The sequence below is a fragment of the Bos javanicus genome, chromosome 1 (genome assembly GCF_032452875.1).
Source record: "Bos javanicus breed banteng chromosome 1, ARS-OSU_banteng_1.0, whole genome shotgun sequence".
Classification (NCBI taxonomy): domain Eukaryota; kingdom Metazoa; phylum Chordata; class Mammalia; order Artiodactyla; family Bovidae; genus Bos; species Bos javanicus.
The window spans coordinates 70,488,011-70,511,108 of NC_083868.1; the positions used below are offsets into that span (position 1 = coordinate 70,488,011).

Below are 23,098 nucleotides of genomic sequence, written 5' to 3' on the forward strand. Positions count from 1 at the left end.
AGTGAGTGATAGGTTCAGGTAACGATAGTTTAAATCTTCATGGCACTTTACAGTTTACACAACATTTTCACTTTTATGATGCACTAGAGGTTTAGGAAACAGCAGCTGGACAGTAAAGTGATACGTCTAATGACAGACAGCTAATTAATAAGAGTAAGAGACTATCCTCAAGCCTATCTACCTTTGAGGACAGTTAATCTAATCACAAACAGGAGACAGTTATACTATTTACTCACAAATTCTTATGATTATCAATTTTTTTCCCCCATGAAGACAATAAAACCTGACAGTCTCAATGAAACAAATATGCACTTAATTCTAAGAAACTTTAGGAGTACCATTCAATGAACTCAAAGAACTCACCTTGACAAAGTCCAGGACAGCATCTCTCTGAATCTGCTTGGTCCTTATTTTCTCCTCCTCATACTGTAGGGCAGCAAGTTGTGCCTCTCTCCGAGTACGTTCTACTAATTGTTCTCTTCTCCGATGAAGTTCCAGGTCTGTCTGTGAAAAATGGAACAAGAGGATCATTTTGCATATGCACGCAGGAATAAAGATCAACTTACTAATATTCTTTATCAATTTTGGGAAACTACTGCTGACCCAAGCCATTTTTACTTTGCATTCACTGAGCATTTCTTCAGATGTGCTTATTGCTAATTTTTTCCCATTTCTGCACTGTGTTCTGATATGTAGTATAAATTCTTATTTTCTCTCTGGTATCTTCTCTCTAAAACACTGCTACTCGTTTCAGGTGCACATATTATGTTAATTGTAGACTGAAGAGACAGGTAATAAAATTCAGAGATGTTTGGGAATTAACTGCAATTTAAGTATTATAAAAGAAGAAAATCATCTTAATTTAAAAAGAAACTCAAACTGGAAAATTTTCTTTTTACCTGATTGTGACTTGGTGATACTGATAAGAGAGAAGATGGCTCAGCTGGAACTCTGATCCAAAAAAGAAAAATAGAAAAGAAAAAACTCTTTGGTAAGAAAGATAAATAAAAGATAAGTGGAATTTTACTGTTAATGTAATTTTCTATTAATCAGCAGGCAAACTGTCTGGTCAACATTGAAAGACCAACTGCATTTTATAAACTTGAGCCCAAGTCATTAAATTAAGCTACAGGAACACCTGATGCCTCCAACTCATATTTCACATGATGATATCACCGATCAAGCTACACATAGTGGACAACTGTCTATGTCAGCCAGTGCTGATGATAGTTATTTGAGATCACTTTTCAAACAGTACTGTTTCTTTACAGCTCACACAACTACATCTTCTTTATTACTAGGACTGAAACAAGATACATGTACATGGAGATGGTTTATACACAAAGCCACTTTATCAACACAGTTCTGCAATACTACAGAACCTATAACTTTACGTGTAGAGCACATCTACTCCCATTTTTAATTGAAGAGCAATTTTAGTAACAAAACTGAAGCTTTTGTTGATTTTTATCTTTAAGAAAAATATGAAACCTGATTTGATGCTTAAAAAAAAACAGTAAAACTTGCTTTTCAGTTTTATCAGTGTTAATTCTTATATTTTGGTATTTATTTCTTATATTTCCTAAAGTTTAAAAATATAATATATAAGAAAACAAAAACTTAAGCTAGTCTATTGTTCTTTCATGCTACATTTTTGTCTTATATTGGTTCCAAATCTTTGAAGTATTTACAAAAAATTTTTTTTAATTTCTAGGCATTAAAAAAACTTTGACAGAATAAATTGTTTATAATTTTTAAAAGGAACAGAATAAATTACTTAATGCCTACCAAATAAACTACTTAATAACTTCCTATACAAGATTTAAAATAGTGTTAAAGGTAGAGATTTAAAACTTCCTTAACTTTCTATTAATCCTCGCCAACCTTTATCCTAGCACACCTAACCAGAGCATACTCAGTCACAAGTCTTGCAAGAAAAGAGAGGAATGTATTGGTAGGATAAGATTTTTAACTGGGATATAACCAATAAAGAATGAGAGATGAGTGACTCCAGGACCATGTACTAGAATAACTGGCATTAAGTGCAAGTTTGTCCCAAATTACCAACTTCACTGTTAACATTTCTTATAGCTTTTATTGGCCATCTATAGATAAACTATACCAGAAAGGATCATATAAAACCATCTCAAGTGGGTGTATGTACCTTGATTTGAACATTTTTAATAATGCTTTTTAAGCAAAACTTTTTAATATACATCTTTATATCCTCATTTCTTCACCCTCTTTTTTACACCAAAAGTTGGTTGAATTCACTGTTTGCACTTCATCTCATCCCATTTTATTTTGAACCCACTCCAATCCGGATCTGTCCTCACAAGTTCATTGAAACTGCTCTCTTCAATTTGGGGGATTTACATGTCCAAATCCAATAGTTATTGTCAGCCCTCACCTTCCTGAACCTATTAGCAGTATGTGAGATTTGCTTCTCTCTCCCCCCACGTCTTGAGAATGTCTCTTCACTTAGCCTCTGGGATATGACGTTCTTTCTCCTATTTCCATAACCATTCCTGCTTGTCTCTACTACCATACCACTGTGCTCATTTCACACGCTACCAAGGTTATACTCAAAATGCTTTAAGACAGGCTTCAGCAGTATGTGAACTGAGAACTTCCAGATGTACAAGCTGGGTTTTGAAGAGGCAGAGGAACCAGAGATCAAATTGCCAACATCTTCTGGATCAGAGAAAGCAAGGGAATTCCAGAAAAACATTTACTTCTGCTTCACTGACTATACTAAAGCCTTTGACTGTGTGGATCAAAACAAATTGTGGGAAATTCTTTTTTTTTTTTTTGGAAATTCTTAAAAGAAATGGGAGTACCAGACCATCTTACCTGTCTCCTGAGAAACGTGTATGCAGGTCAAGAAGCAACAGTTAGAACTGGACACAGAACAATGGACTGGTTCAAAATTGGGAAAAGCTATATAATGTCAGCCTGCTTACTTAACTTATACACAAAGTACATCACACAAAATGCTGGGCTGGATGAATCACAAACTAGAATCAAGACTGCCAGGAGAAATATCAACAGTCTCAGACATGCAGATGATACCACTCTAATGGCAGAAAGTGAAGAGAAGCTAAAGAGCTTCTTGACGAGCATGCAAGAGAAGAGTAAAAAAGCTGGCTTGAAACTCAACATTTAAAAAACGAAGATCATGGCAACCAGTCCCATCATTTCATTACAAATAGAAAGGGGAAAAGTAGAAGCAGTAACAGATTTTATTTTCTTGGGCTCCAAAATCACTACAGACGGTAACTGTGGCCATGAAATTAAAAGATGCTTGCTTGTTGGAAGGAAAGCTATGACAAGCCTAGACAGTATACAAGCAGAGACATCACTTTGCCAACAAAGGTCCGTATAGCCAAAGTTATGGTTTTTCTGGTAGTCATGTATAGATGTGAGAGTTGGACCATAAAGAAGACTGAGTGCTGAAGAACTGATGCTTTCAAACTGTGATGCTGGAGAACACTCTTGAGAGTCTCTTGGACTGCAAGAAGATCAAACCAATCCATCTTAAAGGAAATAAACTGAATATTCACTGAAAGGACAGATGCTGAAGCCGAAGCTCTGATACTTTGGCCACCTGAAGTGAGAGCTGACTCATTGGAAAAGACCTGGGAAAGACTGAAGGCAACAGGAGAAGGGGGCAGCAGAGGATGAGATGATTAGATAGCATCACCAACTCAATGGACATGAACTTGAGCAAACTCCAGGAGACAGTGGAGGACAGAGGAGCCTGGTGTGCTGCAGGCTATAGGGTCACAAAGAGATGGACACAACTTAGCGACTGAACAATAACAACAAATAATCCAGTTGTTTAAGCCTTAATTCTCTCCCCTTTACTCTAAGTTTATACATCTAGACCTGCTTACCTGGTTAACACCACTGAATTTCTAGCAGCATCTCAAGTAGAACATAACCACAACTTAATTTTCATCTCACACTTCAAAACTGTTCTGCCTTATTTACACTCCTTAGTGTTCCCTGAACACACCAAGTATGTTCCTCTGTAATGGCTTCTGCCTAGACTGTTCCTCCCCTAGATAGCCAGAATCCTTGATCCCTCTTTGGGGTTTCGATAAAAATATTACATCATAAAACTGCTCTCGCTTTCCCCTCAACCTGACTCAGTATTAACTCTTTCATCCTGCTTTATTTTTCTTTGTAGCACTGAGCAGTACCTGATAAGTATTTGTTACATGTATTTATCTGTTGTGGCGTTGTTATCAGGAACCTAGAACATAACCAGACTATTGCAGTGCTCAAGAAATATTGTTTAAACAAATGGCAGTGGTATCTTCCTCTCAAAAATATGGGATATTGACACAAAAATACAGGTTTGTAATTATGCGTTTTTAAATCTTGAACTTGCTTGAGCTGGGCAAACCAGAACTGTACCTCTGTATGACAGACTCTGAACTGCCCTTCTGCTTTTCTTTGTTCATCATATCACATTTAATATAGTAGCTTTTCTAGTTTAGTCTACGTAACATGAAACTAAAAATATCCAGGTATTTTTTTAATACTATACTGCTTCCAGTAGAAATTAACGAACTTCACAGGACCTAGCCTGACATTATCACATTATCATCTCTCTCGAACTAAAATGCCTATCAGGTTATAAGTGACCCCTTAAAAAAAATTTTTTTTTTTTGATATATAAAATAAATGACAGTTTTGTTATTTTAACTAAAAATCTATTTACTCCATCTTAGCAAACAGTTGGAGAAGGCAATGGCAACCCACTCCAGTACTGTTGCCTGGAAAATCCCATGGACGGAGGGGCCTGGTGGGCTGCAGTCCATGGGGTTGCTTGGAGTCGGACACGACTGAGCAACTTCACTTTCACTTTTCACTTTCATGCATTGGAGAAGGAAATGGCAACCCACTCCAGTGTTCTTGCCTGGAGAATCCCATGGCCGGGGGAGCCTGGTGGACTGCCGTCTATGGGGTCACACAGAGTTGGACACGACTGAAGCGACTTAGCAGCAGCAGCAGCAAACAGTTATAAAACACTTACCAATTTATCATAATACTCTTAACATACCTCCTTACCTTTCTTAATCCTCAGGCAGATAGTGTCTGTGTTTGTGTCGGGGAGGGGGAGGTAGGAAGAAATGTAAATGGTGGGTGATGGGAGGAGAGGAGAATTGGGAGGAAAAAGCAAACAACCTTTTTCTTCAGCAGTGACTAACAAGCAAGTAGCAATCTATAAACTAACTCAATTCCTTTCAGTCTTTGTAACAGAAGGACTGATCAAGACTTTGTAGGTTAACATATTTCTCAGGTTGGGAAGCCTCAACAGCTCAAGAGGTAAGGATTCTTCCTGCAACGCAAGAGATGCAGGAGCCATAGGTTGGATTCCTGGGTTGGAAAGATCCTCTGAAGAAGGAAACAGCAACCCGTTTCAGTATTCTTGCCTGGAAAACTCCATGGACTGAGGAGCCTGGCGGGCTACAGTCCACAGGGTCGTTAAGAGTTGGATATGACTGAGCACACACATGAAGCAACGCAACATTACTCAGGTTACAGGCAAGCATTGTGAGCCTCAGAGTTGCCAGCCATTCTGAGGTGATTTTGTTTTTCTAGGTTCTAATTCATGATTCCATTTGAGGAGGATAAGAACTCTGAAATTCACAGCTATTTCCCAATACCTAAAAAAGTACTTAGCATATGAGATATTTAGCAACATGAGGTATGAGGTATGTATTGATCTTAAAGCTCAACTGATGACAGGAATAAAGTATGGGGTTCTTATCCAAAGACTGTATTGATCTAAAGATTTGAAACACCTAGGTAACAGTAATCATTGATTCAGTTTCTAGCACCTGTGGCAGGTTACATATTCTGAATGACTCTGCCAATGGAAACAAAAAAACTGTTCAACAAAGTAATCTTTTAAAATGCACTGCTGAAGTACTAAAAAAAAAAAAAAACCACAGATTCTAAAAAGAAGTTAAAAAACAGGAACTCTGGATTAAGGTTTGGTAAGCAGATTTTTGGTACATGATCTCCTCCCCTGGTATTACTCCAATAAATATGTTACGTATCAGAAAAGGACTCTGCAGATGAAATTAAGGTTACTAATTGGTTGACCTTATCCAGGTGGGCCTAGTATAATCATACAAGTCATTAAAACCAGAAGAGGAAGGCAAGAGAGTTTGAGAGATGTGGTAGAAAGGGAAATCAGATTTATGTGAAGATCTGACCCGTCACTGCTGGCTTGATATGGAGGAAACCATGAACCAAGAAATGTGGGTGGACTCTAGACGCAAAAATGACTCCCAGCTAACAGCTAACAAGGTAATGGAGACCGCAATCTACAACTGCATGGAACTGAATTCTGCCAGCAACCTATATAAGCCTGGAAGTGGATTCTCCTCCAGGGTCTCTAGGTAAGACTCTAGGCTAGCCAACACCTTGACTTTGGCCTTGTGAGGCCCTAAGCAGAGAACCAAAACAAGCCTGCCCAGACTTCTATCTCTCAGAACTGTAATATAATAAATAGGTGTGTTTTAAGCAACTAAATTTGTGGTAATTTGTTATATAAGGGTCAGAGACATTACTTTACCGACAAATGTCCATCTAGTCAAAGCTATGGTTTTTCCAGTAGTCACGTATGGATGTGAGAGTTGGACTATAAAGAAAGATGAGGGCCGAAGAATTGATGCTTTTGAACTGTGGTGCTGGAGAAGACTCTTGAGAGTCCCTTGGACTGCAAGGAAATCTAACCAGTCAATCCTAAAGGAAATCAGTCCTAAATATGCATTCATTGGAAGGACTGATGCTGAAGCTCCAATACTTTGGCCACCTGATGGGAAGAACTGACTCACTGGAAAAGACCCTGACGCTGGTAAAGACTGAAGGCAGGAGGAGAAGGAGACGAGAGAGGATAAGATGGTTGGATGGCATCACCAACTCGATGAACATAAGAGTTTGAGCAAGCTCCGGGAGTTGGTGATGGACAGGGGAGCCTGGCGTGCTGCAGTCCATGGGGTCGCAGAGTTGGACGTGACTGAGCGAAACCTAACTGAACTGAAGCATCAGAAAACTAAAACTTTAGTAAGACAACTGAGCAAAAAGCTGGCTTTCACCTTGAGGGTGTGTGCCATATCCTGAAAATCCTGAGCTTTACTTATGATGGACACAGAAGGTAGGAGGTGCCAAAAATAAAGCAGAGGTCTATCCAACATGGGGAAATGTAACAAGAAATGCCCACATGATACTGGAATCTCAAATAACCACATTTTCAGTAAAGGGACACATTGACAACTAAAAAGTCACTTTGAGATAAATTTCAAAGACATGAAATGTGTCTAAATCTTCATGAACTAACAAGATTAAAAAGGCCAAGTTATAAGATTTCTTTCTTTCATTATTCTCCCTACAGTTTCTTTATTCATCTATAGCTCAGCCTTCTAAACAACTTTAATATCCTGTCAAGTATAAGTAAAGAATGATGTATGACACTTTCTACACAACAAATTTAACGTTACTTAAGAACAGATTTATCAAGCCTACTTTTTTAAGATTTCAAAAAAAAAAAAAAAAAAAGGAAGCAAAAAAAACCAAAGGCTGAGAATCTTTCAACAATTGTGATACAGTTTATGATAAGAAACTTTTTGGAGCTCAAGAATAAGAAGCAGTACTCTTGAGAAAACAAAAAAGCAGCAGCAGCAGCACCCTAAATGGCCAAGCTAAGTTTAGAAATATCCTTTGAGGCAGTAATTATAGATAAAAGATTACTTCAACTGAGATGGGAATGAAGAATATATTGTTTTCTCTGTTGTTCTGTCATCTAATCAAAAGTTTAAGTAAAATCGCTGGACTCCTGAAATTCATGCAGCTCTATTTATGCATAAATCCATGTACATCATTATAAACTTTATTGCTGCTGCTGCTGCTAAGTCGCTTCAGTCGTGTCCGACTCTGTGCGACCCCAGAGACAGCAGCCCACCAGGATCCTCTGTCCCCAAGATTCTCCAGGCAAGAATACTGGAGTGGGTTGCCATTTCCTTCTCCAATGCATGAAAGTGAAAAGTGAAAGTGAAGTCACTCAGTCATGCCCGACTCTTAGCGACCCCATAGACTGCAGCCCACCAGGCCCCTCCGTCCATGGGATTTTCCAGGCAAGAGTACTGGAGTGGGGTGCCACTGCCTTCTCCAATAAACTTTATTACTTATCTTCAAATACTTATACAGATAAAGGTTTAGGTAATCCGAATTTAGAATCAGTAAGTCAGTTTTACTTCTTATTCTAGAGCACACAGGTACATTTCACTTAGCTCTAAATACATCATATTTAAAACACGTAGTGGTAATGGCACCCCACTCCAGCACTCTTGCCTGGAAAATCCCATGGGCGGAGGAGCCTGGTAGGCTGCAGTCCATGGGGTCGCTAAGAGTCAGGCATGACTGAGTGACTTCACTTTCACTTTTCACTTTCATGCATTGGAGAAGGAAATGGCAACCCACTCCAGTGGAGAATCCCAGAGACGGGGGAGCCTGGTGGGCTGCCGTCTGTGGGGTCGCACAGAGTCGGACACGACTGAAGCGACTTAGCAGCAGTAGCAGCAGCAGTATCTAAACACCTTCATTATACATATATATACATAAAACCAAAATCATTTCATGCTCTTACTACCCAGTTTTAAGACAAAATGACTAGCATTGGTTTTTCAAACCTATTTTGATGTGAATATCTTCTCATGTCTTCTGTTTTTTGAAATTCCCTCATGGGTATTGGCTTTATTGGTGAACCCTAGGCCAAAAACAGAAAGACAGATCAATTTAACACATGTATCCAGAAAAGTGTAATTACACAGTTTACATTTCAATGGCATTTAGGGATCAATATAGTATATTACACTAAAAATATTTTAACAAAATCTTGGAATGTGAATTTTCACGTTTAGAAGGATTATAGGCTATATTACTGCTTTGATAAACAGAAGACTGTTCACAAGCCAAAAACATTTATTTTTTAAAAATGTAGATTTTCTTCTCACTGTACTTTATGATTTATAATGACCATACAGTAATATTTACAAAACAGTAAGATGTGAAAGTTGGAAAGAATCTTAGAGGTCATTGAGCACAAACTCTCCTCTAGAACAAGAATGCCTACCGATCCTATCCTGACTTTTGCTCAGCCTCTCGACTATTCCTGGTAACAGGAAGTTCACTGGGGAGACTACATTTCTTTACTTCATCATCATCATAAATTGTACTTATGTTAGACAAATAGTCCTGGGGATGACAGTAGAATATCAAGACAAAGTAAAAAGTAATTTCTTCCTTTTTCTTTAAAGATTTATTTACTTATTTTATTATTTATTTATTTATTACCCATTTATTATGATGGGTCTTTGCTGCTGCACGCAGGCTTTCTCTACTTGCGGGGAGCGTGGGCTACTCTTTGTTCTAGTGTGCAGGCTTCGCACTGAGGTAGCCGCTCTTGTTGTGGAGCACAAGTTTTAGGAGTGCTGGCTTCAGTAGTTTCAGCTCATGGGCTCAGCAGTTGTGATGTACCGGCTTAATTGCTTGGCAACACATGGGATCTTCCTGGACCAGGGATGGAACCAGTGTCCCTTGCACTGCATGGTGAATTCTTAATCACTGCACCACCAGGGAAGTTCAAATGTAATTTGTTTATGGCAAAATATGGTATTAATTGGGGCTTCCCTGGTAACTCAGCAGTAAAGAATCTGCCTGTGATGCAAAAGATGCAGGAGACCCAGGTTCAATCCCTGGATGGGGAAGATCCCCTGGAGAAGGGAATGGCAACCCACTCCAGTATTTAGAGTTGGACACGACCGAAGCGAATTGAACACAAGCATGATGGTATTAATTAGGGCTTTCCTGCTGGCTTGTGGTAAAGAATCTGCCTGCAATGTAGGAGACCACCTGCAATGTAGGAGATGTAAGTTTGATCTGTGGGGTGGGGGAGATCCCCTGGAGAAGGAAATGTCAACCCACTCCAGTATTCTTGTCTGGAAAATCCCATGGACAGAGGAGCCTGGCGGGCTACAGTCCATGGGATCACAAGAGTTGAACATGACTGAACGACTAAAACACACAGGGTAAAGGTCATTTAAAAAAATTATTGATTGAAAACGTAACTGCTTTAAGTTATATGGCTTATATACTGAAAAATATAAATCAAAGATAGAGACACCAGGTATTTTGTCAAATGAGAATCTATAAAAACAATATAATCCTACTTGAGCACCAAAGAAAATAATCAAAATGGGTATTCTAGAAGGGAAAAAAACCCAACTTATTCTCCCTAAAAATCTAAAATCAAATTTTATTTGATTTTACAGTCTATGTCCAAGAAACAGGTACATCACACATAACTAGAAAATCTTAGGTGAATTACTCCAAAGGGCTAAGGCTGATTCCTATAAAGTCTGGGCATAAGGATCATATTAAATGAGACACAATTCTAGAATCTGGATGAGAGAATATTTATTCTAATTTTAGTTAATTTAAGTTTATAAGTAAACAGAAATCTCTCTTAGTATGCTACCATCAGTGACGTAGCACCCAGGTTTTACAACGCTGTGATTACCTAAAATTCCGGCAAGAGGTACATGAAATTTTCATGACAAAAATGAACGTAACATTAGTTTAATTAAAAAAGTAAATATGTTACAGTCTATAAGCCATACCCCATTTTGTCATAATATTTCTATGCATGTGAGAGGTATTATGATAAACCTTAAATAATAGCAGAGTGTTTAAAATCTCAAATAGTTTTTAACAACCCATTTTTAGGCAGTATCCAAGAATATAAAAAAATATTTATTCACTGGTTATTAAACCATTTAAAATAATACTACTTCATTTTATTTTTATATATGGGTGGTGGTTTAGTCACTAAGTCGTGTTCGACTCTTGTGACCCCACGGACTGTAGGCTGCCAGGCTCCTCTGTCCATGGGATTTTCCAGGCAAGAATACTGGAGTGGATTGCCATTTCCTTCTCCAGGAGATCTTCCCGACCCAGGAAGTGAACCTGGGTCTCCTGCATTGCAGGCAGATTTTTATATATGCCAAGCTTCAAAAGCCTTATGACACAGAAGTCCTAAAGAGCCTTACAACAGAATCATAAAGACTACTATACGTAATAGGTAGATGGAATCAGAAAACATATTACAAATTAGCCAATATAATGGATTAAAGAAATGATATTACAATTTTTCACCAGCAGTATAATGGGCATTTTCACTTTTAGTAGAAATACCTCATCTACACAGGATAATTAACCATAAAACAGTCAAAGAAAAAGACTACAAGAAAAGAAAAAGGATTCCCCAAGATTATAAAGTGGGCGTTGTTAACTTAAATTTTACTGCCAAGTAGATGCCCTTTGCTCTAGCAGAAATGCTTACAGCCTGAACCACAAGTAGTTTCATTAATCAACTTGTACACATTGCTATCTGTAGGCTGCAGGACTTTGATTCACAGCAATGGACATTATTGGTTAGTTTCACCTTTTGAGATGTCAGTCACCCATTGTCAACCATTGATCCAAAAATACTATATGGAAAGTTTCAGAAACAAACAATTTGTAAGTTTTATACTGCATGCCATTCTAAGCAGTGTGGTAAAATTGCAAGCTGTCCCACTCCATCCCACCTGGATTACAAATCATCCCTTTCACCAGGGTATCCTGCCTGTTAGTCAGTTAGTAGCTGGCTCAGTTAAGTTTCTCTCAATTATCAGACTGTTGCAGTACAGCAGTGCTTGTGTACAAGTAATCCTATTTTATTAATAATGGACCCAAGTACAAAAGTAGTAATGTTGGTAATTCAGATATGCCTGAGAGAAGTCGTAAAATGCTTCACTGAAGTGAAAAGGTGAAAGTTCTTGAATTAATAAGGAAAGAAAAAAATTGAATTCTAAGGTAAGATCTACAGTAAGAACAAAGCTTCCATCTGTGAAGTTGTGAAGAAGGAAAGAGACATTCATGCTAGTTTTGTTATTGCACTTGAAACTGCAAACGTTACACACCCACAGTATGTGTAAATGAATGCTTAGTTAAGATGGGAAAGGCATTATATTTGTGCAGTGAGATAATAAGAGAGAGCATGAGTGTGCACACATCCAAATTCACATAATTTTTGTTACAGTATACTGTTGCAACTATTTTTAGTTATTATTCTTAATCTCTTACTGTGCCTGATTTATAAATTAAACTTAGGTATGTATGTATAGGAAAAAACATAGTACATATAGGGCTCAGTACCATCCATCCACTGGTGTTCTTGGAATGTATTCCCCTCAGATATGGGCTGGGGGGAATAACGTATTTATCAAACTTTAAATACAAGAGTGTCTTTTGAACCAACAAAAAATACTGTGTTCAAAAGTCTTCGGATAGGAAAACCAAGTTTTTTTTTTTTTAAAAGAATGATAATAACACTCTATAACATGTCCCACTTGAAGTGACTATTCGCTATTTCTAAAAGACTTAAATACATCATTCTTCAAAAAGCCCCAAGTGTTTCTCAAATAATCCCTGCTCAGAGCCTGGGACCAACTCCAGACATTAACATCACACACACTGAAGTGGAGCCATTTTATTATGCTGACTAGATACACTGAAGAATGCTATTTCTACTTGAGACCCTTGGGGAACTGGCGGAGACTTCGCAGTGGGCTGAATGCTCATTTGTTTTCTAAGGCAACTCAATGCTCCACTATAACAGACACCCAGGAATTTTAATGGCAAACAATTTGTATTCTGTGTGACTTAGCATAAAAGCACCAGTATAATTAAGCTCATCATGAAAATTCTATGGTTGAGTTTGTATGTTGCTCCAAAAGTCTGCCGTTGGTTCAATTCTTAATTACTGACCAAACTATGATTTATCAGTTAACAAAAAAAGTATTAAGAATAACAATAAAAAGCATCATATTCCTTTGAATTTTCTTAGGACTTCTCTTCTTTAAAATTCTGAAATCTGTCTTTTTATTTGAAAAATAAATCTCAACTTTACTTAAGACTACTGTCTGATTTTAAAAATAGTTTAAAAAAGTAATAAAATTGGAACTAAAGATAATAAAACAAATAATTGAGCCTAAACCAACAAATCACTGATATGACAGAAATTTAGACTATCATAAATTGTTTTTACTAGGGGATGGCAACAAATTTAGGTTTAAATGTGTATATTACCTCATGAGAGATTCGCCGTTGTTCAATATACGCCATAAACTGTGAACTGAGGCTGTCTGAGTCCAGGCCCTTGTGTGGTCTCACCTCATCCTCATCTTCCTCTGCAGTACAGCTGTCAATATAGTCAATCTGATCCAGTTCATGTTCCACTGTCCATATGACACAAACACACACACACATCAAAAAAAAAAATTCAAGTTAGATAGCCAACAAAAACCATTAAATTGCATTCTTTCCTTTTCCTTAACATTTTCTATTATGAAAGTGGGAAGAATAAATTACGTAAGTCTTTATCATTTAGTCCATGGTCACTCACAAGAACAGGCTAAAGAAAAGCCCTAGTCTTGATTCACTATAAAGAATGCAGTAATTGATGGTAATTACTGGAATTTAGACCTCTAGTATTTCTTTTTTCTTTGGCTAGCTCTTGACTATTTTAAACAAGTTTGACTCTGTGAGACAAAAAGAGGAAGAATAATTTTTTAACGTTGAAGGGTATATCTTCTTTTAGGTTTTGTGTCATTTTTTGGATGTTTTAGGTTTGGGGCTTAATCATATCTCTTTAAAGAATTAGGCAGAAAACCTAACACAATTAACTCTAAATAAAAGTGAAAAGACAGGAGGAAAGACTTGGTGATAAAGAAACAGATACTGATGACTGTTCCCCTTATTGTAACTGCTATCCATTACTAGAAAAAAAAGATTTTCCTATTTAGAAAAATATTTTTTAGAGGTCAGTATTGCAGGTATGTTGCAGCAGTTTGTGGATGGAAGGGAATCATTTGAGGAATTTTTGCTTCTCAAAATGCTCTGGGGTGAGAAGCACATAAATAAGATTCAGATGCCCTTGAAGAGCACAATTTCAGATGAAAGACAAGGCAGACATCAAGAATACACTTAATTTCTAAAAGAGGTCACACAATGACCACAAAGAGAATCTTTAAAAAGGAGAATACTTCTAAGAAGATCATGGTTAAGTCAAGATTAGCAAAGATCAGGCTTCCCCTATGGCTCAGTGGTAAAGAATCTGCATGTCAATGCAGGAGACACCAGTCCGATCCCTGATCCAGGAAATTCCCACATGCCATGGAGCAACTAAGCCTGTGCACCAGAACTATTGAGCCTGTACTCCATAGTCCAGGAGCCACAATTACTAGCCCACTTGCTGCAACTACTGAAGTCTGAGCGTCTTAGAGCCCACACTCTGCTACTGGAGAGGCCAGTGCAACAAGAAGCCCACACATGCAGCTGGTGAAAAATGCAGTGTATGATCACTGCAACTAGAGAAAAAGCCCACGCAGCAACCGAGACTCAGCACAGCCAAAAAAAAAAAAAAAAGATTAGCAAAGGTCTATTCCAGATAAACTTATTAGTAAACTTAGTATTCCAGAGAACTCAGTAAAGTTTTCTCCCAAAATAAAGAGAAAAACATTATATTTTAATTACAAGCCTGAAAACATAGAGAAATTGAAATTTAGTCCTAATAGAAAACATTTTTTTTCCTAATCATATGAGAAGAGGAGGGAGGTCTCTAAAAAAAGAATGGAAGAAGTTACAGATATACAAATAAAAGGAATGAATGGATGTGAAAAGGCCGTTTAAAAAGTCAGAGATAAAAAAGATTTTGGATGTTGTCAGGAATCACGTTTACCTCCACCATTTGTTACTACTAAACTGCTGTGATTCTCCTGGTATTGATTTTCTCTTCGTAGTCTTTGTTCTTTAGTAATTTCTGCTACTCGAAGAGGCAGATCTGAAAATTCATCTGTAGGCTTAAAAAAATAGCAGAAACACTAAAATAAATCACTTCGAATTTTAGACAAGGTATTTATAGCATAAACTCAGAATTTATATTTTTTAAAAAAGAGCAAAATAATTACAGAGATGCATCTACAAAGATGTACATATTATTCAACAACATCAATGTACTTAATGGCACTGAAATGCACACTTAAAAATGGTTAAAATGGGGCTTCCCTGGTGGTCTAATGGTTATGAATCCGCCTTGCAATGCAGGGGACACCAGTTCAATTTCTGATCCAGGAAGATCCCACACGCTGTGAGGCAACTAAGCCTGTGTGCCACAACTACTGACCTTATGCTCTAGAGCCCGGGAGCCACAACTACAGAAGCCCATGGGCCCTAAAGCCTGTGCTCCAGCAACAAGAGAAGCCACTGCAATGAGAAGCCTGCACACCACACCTAGAGAGTAGGCCCTGCTTGATACAACTAGAGAAACCCTGAGAGCAGCAACACAGACCCAGTGCAGCACCCCCAAAAAAGTATCTTTTTTGATATTGCCACAATCATGTACACACCCAACCACACACAAATAGCCAAGCAATTTCAAATGACAAATAAGCTGTATTCTAAAACTAATTTGCTTTAGACTCCAAATAAAATAATGTTAAAAATGGTATACTACCAGTCTTGCTAACAAAATCTTTTTATCATTTAACCTAATTTATAGCTAAAATATTATACCTTAGTAATTTAAAAAGAGAAAACATAATACTAATAATTAAAACAAAAGAGAAAAATGATATAATTTGCTGAGAAAGTTACTTATTTATCTTGAGCATGTAGATAACTTCATCAGGTTCCTATCTTATTACCCATCAGCCTATAGTTCTATTTTCTCACCTTCTAGCAGATCTTCTACCCCTCTCTGCTCAAGATTACCCAGGCACTCAAAATTTTAGGTTTCCCATGTAACTGGCTCAGTTCCCATTAAGATCTTCCAGGATATAAAATGATTTATACGAGACAATGAGGTAACAAACATGGAAAACACAATATGCTAAAAAGACGATGAAGAAACATAATACCGTTTCTGAGTGATAGGACTATGTGGGAGTTTTACCCCTCATTTGGCTTTTCTATACTTTACATAACAAGAAATTGAGTCCAATTAAGACACTTTCCATTTTTATCATTTTACTTCCTCTTAATCAGAAGTTGCAACAAGTACAATAAACACTTACTTCATTCCCTGACCATCTCTTATCACCACTGTCCACACTGTTGAAACCTGAATCAAGCGCTCCGTAGGGACGACCTGAGTACAGTTCTTCATGGCTGCCGAAAAGAAACTTTAGTTCTTATTGTGAAGTTTGATACTTTAAAAATTAACATTTGAAATAGATGCAATTTGAGTAATAAGTATTTTCATGGCATTTAGGGACTTCATTGCTTAGAATGAAGTGAGTACTCCTTTAATTTTTTAGTATGAAAAACTCCAAATTCAAAGAAAGCAGTTAGAAGAGAATAATGAACTTTCATGTCCTCATTATCCACCTTCAAAAATATCAACACTCTTACTTCATCTGTTCCTCTAGCCATTCCCAATGACCCTCTCCATTATTTCTGTTTTTAATAGCACTCTCTTTAAGGTAAAATTTATATACACCAAAATACACAAACCTTTGACAAATGAATGCATCTTTGTAACATACACCCCTATCATGATACAGGACACTTCTACTTCACCAGAAAATTACCACACATCCCTTTCCAGTCAACTTTCCTCACCTCATCAACTAAGAAGCAACTACCAAAATTTTTTTTACTTTAAATTAGTATAGAAGGCCAAATAATTGTTTTCAAAGATGTCAAGATATAATCCCTGAAACCTGTAAATATGTTACTTTACATTGGAAACGGGAATTAAGGTTGCAGATTAAACTAAGGCTGCTAGTAAACGTACTTTAAAATACGGAGATTATCCTGAATTGTATGAATGGGCTCAATGTAATCACAAGGTCTCTTGAATGTGTAAGAGGGAAAAAGAAGAGGAGGATACAATGCTGGTTTAAAGATGGGGGAAGGGACAAGAACTAAGGAAAGCACACAACCTCTAGAAGTTGAAAAAGGCAAGGAAACACAGTCTACTCAGAATCTACAGAAAAGAATGGAGCACTGCCAGCATCTTAATTTTAGCTCAGTGAGACCAAAATTTAGATTTCTGACCTATACCATAAAATGATTAATTTGTGTTGTTTAAACCTCTAAGTTTGGGGTAATTTGTTCTGCTTATTCTAGAATGCACAAAAATGGAGTATGTACTTTTCATACTTGGCATCATGTCAGTGAAATTCTTGTCATGTCAGTGAATTCATCCTGGATGAATGAATTTATATGGTAAGTGTAGGTTTAACTTAAAAAACTGCCAATCTGTTTTCAAAAGTAGCTGAATCATTTTAAATTCCCAACAACAATATACTGGAGTTCCAGTTGCCAACACTGTATACTGCCAGTCATTAATTTTAGTTATTATTCTGATGGCTGTAAAGTCTGATGTTAATTTGTATTTCTCTGATGACTAGTGATATTTAATATTTTAATGTGCTTATTGGCTATTTATCTTCTTTTATGAAATGTATGTTCAAATCTTTGGCCCATTTAAATAAATATACAACATCAATAATCTTGAAAACAGTTTGCTAAGTAAAAGCCACAGACAAAACGCTATATATTTCATTTCATTTCTATGAAATTCTAGAAAAGGCAAATGACAGAGAGCTGACCAGTGACTGCCTGGGGCTGAGGGTGATTTTTAAAAAAATACGTATCTTGATTGTGTTGGCAGTTTTGTGACTGTACCCATTTACCAAAACTCACCAAACTGGACACTTAAAATGGGTAAATTTTATCTCAGTAAAGTTGTTTAAAAAATCGGCCAAACTAACTTTCCAAAATGGATGTCCTGATTTTACTTTTTTACAACTCAAATTACATTACATAAGCAACATAAGAGCACTGGTTGCTCCACATCCTTTCATTTGCTGTTGTCAGTCTTAATTTTATTCTTATGGATATGCATTGTAACTTAATATGCATTTCAATGATGATTAATGATGTTAAGCACTTTTCTGTGTGATTACTGATCAATTATGTATCTTTCTTTGTAAAGTTTATTCAAGACTTTTGTCCAGTTTTCAACTGGGTTGTTTGTCTTTTTAACATTAAGTTGCAGGCTTCTCTGGTGGCTTAGCTGGTAAAGAATCCACCTGCAATGCAGGAGGACCCTGGTTCGATCCCTGGGTTGGGAAGATCCCCTGGAGAAGGGCATGGCAACCCACTCCAGTATTCTTGCCTAGAGAATCCCCACGGACAGAGGAGCCTGGTGGGGTTGCAAAGAGTCAGACAGGACTGGCACATTCTTTATACACTCTGGATGGAAGTCTATTATTTTATATGTATTTTGCAAATAATTTCCCTCAGTCTGTGGCTTGCCTATTTTCTTAACAGTTTCTTTTCATAAATAGATGGTTTTACTTTTCATTAAATTGAGTTTATCATTTCTTTTTTAATGGTTATTTCTTTCTGTGTCCTCAGAAATCCTTGCATTCCCCAAGTCACAAAGATATTCTACATTTTCTTCTAAAGCTATAAAAGCTTTAGTTTTTGCTTGTTCTTAAACATAGTTTTAAAAAGTTAGCTTAATTTAAAGTCTAAAACATGACAAAACCTATGTTAAAAATTGGTCTGTTAGCATTTTATTTAATAAGATGGCCTAGATTGAAAAATAACTTTCAATGGTACAAATTTAAAACATGTAGTGTTCTTCTGGTATCAAATTTTGTATTCCATGTATTCTTACAGTTTGTGTACGTAACTTTAAAAAAGTTGCTATGTCACAATGAATCAGAATTTAAGGTAGAGGGAAAGAGCAATGCATTTGAGGGACTTGCTTGGTGGTCCACTGGTAAAGTAATTAGCCTCCAATTAAAATAAATAAATTTATATTAAAAAATAAATAAATAAATAAAAGTTATGCACAACCATAAAAAAAAAAAGAATCCACCTTGCAATGCAGGGGTTTAAGTTCAATCCTTGGTCAGGGATCTAAGATCCCATGTCTTGGAGCAACTAAGCCCAAAGACAGCAACTACTGAGCCCACATGATGCAGTGAAGATCCTATGTGGTTCAGTGGTTAAGAATCTGCCTGCCAATGCAGGGGACACGAGTTTGATCCCTGGTCTGGGAAGATTCCTCATGCCTTGAGGCAACTAGGCCTATGTACCAAACTACTGAGCTCATGCTCCAGAGCCTACAAGCCGCAACTATTGAGCCCATGCACCTGGAGCCTGTAATACACAAAAGAAGTCACTGCAATGAGAAGCCCGCACATCACAACTAGAGAGTAGCTCTGTCTGCATGCAGCAACGAAGACCCATCACAGCCAAAAATAAATAGAAAAGTGCCCAATAGTACAAAGTTTCAGAGCTAGAACCAAGGCCTTCTAACTCCATGACTGCATTCTGAATAAATGCACTGATAACTACAATGCAATCTTATTAATCTGTACCTTAGTAAGAAAGGACATGAAAGTACAATGTCTCATTTGTTGGTGCAAGAGGAGCTGAAGGAAATATTTTTCTTTTATATACATAAATATATATACACATGCACAACATATATATTGATATATATATATATATAAACTTATAGGATATTCTGAAATAATCACAAATACAGTAACATAACTCTGGAAAAATAGAAAATGCAGAGGATAATCTATTAGCATAATTAGGGATTATATAGGGATTGGAATATATTAGATCTGTAATTACGAATTCCTTTGAGAAACATGATATGTTTATGCTATCTAGACCTCCCATTTAGGAAAACTTTCTCTATTGACTCAAGCCTTCCTATATCTTTTAGCAAACACAAATCTCTTCCCAGGAATTTTTTATATCTGTTTTTTAAAAGGAAAGTAATAAAGACTGCAATATTCAAAGAAATAAGGTGAAGACTTCTTAATCCTCAAAACTAAGGACAGAATCAGAGAGAAAAAGATTCTGTAACCAGCACTGCAGCCCTCAATCAAAGCTCACTGCTCAAAGAGGTAATGATGTTTCCTCCTTGGTTTCTTCAGGTGTGCCCTGTAATCATTACACATACACACACCCAGTAATCACTATTCATCTTCTCACACTCAAACCTCAAGGCAACAGCAGCAGTTTAATATTCCTACTCTGCTACTTCAGGAGAGAAAAACTTTTCCTTTGCAAGGGTTACTAACTCCTTGAGAAAATAAGTTAGTGTATATATAAAATAAAAACTACTTAAAAAAAAAAAGATTAGTGTTATTTATTTACTTTTTTGCCCCGCACCTCATGGCATGTGGCATGTGGGATCTCAGTTCCCAGAAGGGGGATCAAACCCAAACCCTAGCAGTGGAAGAGCTGAGTCTTAACTCCTGGACTACCAGCAAAGTCCTCTAAAAGCTACTTTTTTTGTTGCTGTATATTTTTTTTTAAACAGTACAGGAGTAGAAACTTTTAGAAATATTTAAATAGGAAAAACAAAACTTTCTTCTAGAGATAAGAAATAAGAGTTCCATATTTTAAGCAATGAAGTGAGGTAAGAGGAAAAAGAAATGAAAAGGAAATAATGGAGAAAATTTAAAAATTCTTGGTATTAGTGGTCTGGCTTTCCTCATATCTTCCCCACTGCCAAAATTCTTCCTCTAAGACAGACCTAGATCAGCACACTGTAAGACCTAATCTCCACCTCCCCCACCATCTTTTCGAAATCATTTTGTCTTCCTTAACACCACATACCTGCTTTTAGTCTTCTCAGAGTTAAAAGTGCTAATACTGAGGATGTTCTGGTAGGAATATTTTATGCATATGCATAATTTCTCCCTGTACTTGTTTAAGTATACTAAATCAAAACTAGATTAAAGCTGGTGTTCCCAATGTCCTTCAGTCTATACAAATCTGCAGTCTAACAGCCAGACCAAAAAACTCCGAATATCATTACAAAGCTGCTTCTGAAGACTTTAGGCAGAGAAAGCTATATAGAAAACTATAAAACACTGGTGAAAGAAATCAAAGAGGACACTAATAGATGGAGAAATATACCATGTTCATGGATTGGAAGAATCAATATAGTGAAAATGAGTATACTACCCAAAGCAATTTATAGATTCAATGCAATCCCTATCACGCTACCAACAGTATTCTTCACAGAGCTAGAACAAATAATTTCACAATTTGTATGGAAATACAAAAAACCTCGAATAGCCAAAGCGATCTTGAGAAAGAAGAATGGAACTGGAGGAATTAACCTGCCTGACTTCAGGCTCTACTACAAAGCCACAGTTATCAAGATAGTATGGTACTGGCACAAAGACAGAAATATAGATCAATGGAACAAAATAGAAAGCCCAGAGATAAATCCACGCACCTATGGACACCTTATCTTTGACAAAGGAGGCAAGAATATACAATGGATGAAAGACAATCTCTTTAACAAGTGGTGCTGGGAAATCTGGTCAACCACTTGTAAAAGAATGAAACTAGAACACTTTCTAACACCATACACAAAAATAAACTCAAAATGGATTAAAGATCTAAACGTAAGACCAGAAACTATAAAACTCCTAGAGGAGAACATAGGCAAAACACTCTCTGACATACATCACAGCAGGATCCTCTATGACCCACCTCCCAGAATAGTGGAAATAAAAACAAAAATAAACAAATGGGACCTAATTAACCTTAAAAGCTTCTGCACATCAAAGGAAACTATTAGTAAGGTGAAAAGACAGCCTTCAGAAAGGGAGACAATAATAGCAAATGAAGCAACTGACAAACAACTAATCTCAAAAATATACAAGCAACTCCTCCAGCTCAACTCCAGAAAAATAAACAACCCAATCAAAAAATGGGCCAAAGAACTAAATAGACATTTCTCCAAAGAAGACATACAGATGGCTAACAAACACATGAAAAGATGCTCAACATCACTCATTATCAGAGAAATGCAAATCAAAACCACTATGAGGTACCATTTTACACCAGTCAGAATGGCTGCGATCCAAAAGTCTACAAGTAATAAATGCTGGAGAGGGTGTGGAGAAAAGGGAACCCTCTTACACTGTTGGTGGGAATGCAAACTAGTACAGCCACTATGGAGAACAGTGTGGAGATTCCTTAAAAAACTGGAAATAGAACTGCCTTATGATCCAGCAATCCCACTGCTGGGCATACACACTGAGGAAACCAGAATTGAAAGAGACACGTGTACCCCAATGTTCATCGCAGCACTGTTTATAATAGCCAGGACATGGAAGCAACCTAGATGTCCATCAGCAGATGAATGGATAAGAAAGCAGTGGTACATATACACAATGGAGTAGTACTCAGCCATTAAAAAGAATACATTTGAATCAGTTCTAATGAGGTGGATGAAACTGGAGCCTATTATACAGAGTGAAGTAAGCCAGAAAGAAAAACACCAATACAGTATACTAACGCATATATATGGAATTTAGAAAGATGGTAACAATAACCTTGTGTACGAGACAGCAAAAGAGACAGTGATGTATAGAACAGTCTTATGGACTCTGTGGGAGAGGGAGAGGGTGGGAAGATTTGGGAGAACGGCACTGCAACATGTAAAATATCATGTATGAAACGAGTTACCAGTCCAGGTTCAATGCACGATACTGGATGCTTGGGGTTAGTGCACTGGGACGACCCAGAGGGATGGTATGGGGAGGGAGGAGGGAGGAGGGTTCAGGATGGGGAACACATGTATACCTGTGGCGGATTCATTTTGATATTTGGCAAAACTAATACAATTTTGTAAAGTTTAAAAATAAAATAAAATTGTAGTTGGAAAAAAAAAAAAAGAAGTAAAACAAACAAAAAAAATTTTTAATTATATGTATTTCCCTTTATTGGGAAAATCTTAGCAGTATCTTAAGTAGCATTTTAGCATTTTCTTATCTCAGCATTTTCTTAAGCAGCACCAATTACTGTACAGTGCTAAAATATAGTAATAACTTAAAATTTACTAAAATATGAAGGGTAAAAAAAAATAAATAAAATAAAATATGAAGGGTACTTTACATATGTCTGGTGATGTCAA

The 23,098-nt window shown here is 36.9% G+C and overlaps 1 protein-coding gene across 12 annotated transcripts in view; it reads right to left on the reverse strand.

Annotated features, from left to right (window-relative positions):
* The window catches only part of LRCH3 (leucine rich repeats and calponin homology domain containing 3), a 107,618-nt gene that overhangs the window by 30,023 nt on the left and 54,497 nt on the right, over nt 1–23,098 (reverse strand). For all 12 annotated transcript variants that reach the window (XM_061411175.1, XM_061411133.1, XM_061411149.1 and 9 more), the window contains exons 7-12: nt 16,194–16,287; nt 14,861–14,981; nt 13,210–13,358; nt 8,709–8,785; nt 900–951; nt 364–504 (exon numbers count right to left, since the gene is read on the reverse strand). In XM_061411175.1, the coding sequence (XP_061267159.1) occupies nt 364–504; nt 900–951; nt 8,709–8,785; nt 13,210–13,358; nt 14,861–14,981; nt 16,194–16,287 (634 nt within the window). The remainder of the gene's footprint in view (nt 1–363; nt 505–899; nt 952–8,708; nt 8,786–13,209; nt 13,359–14,860; nt 14,982–16,193; nt 16,288–23,098) is intronic.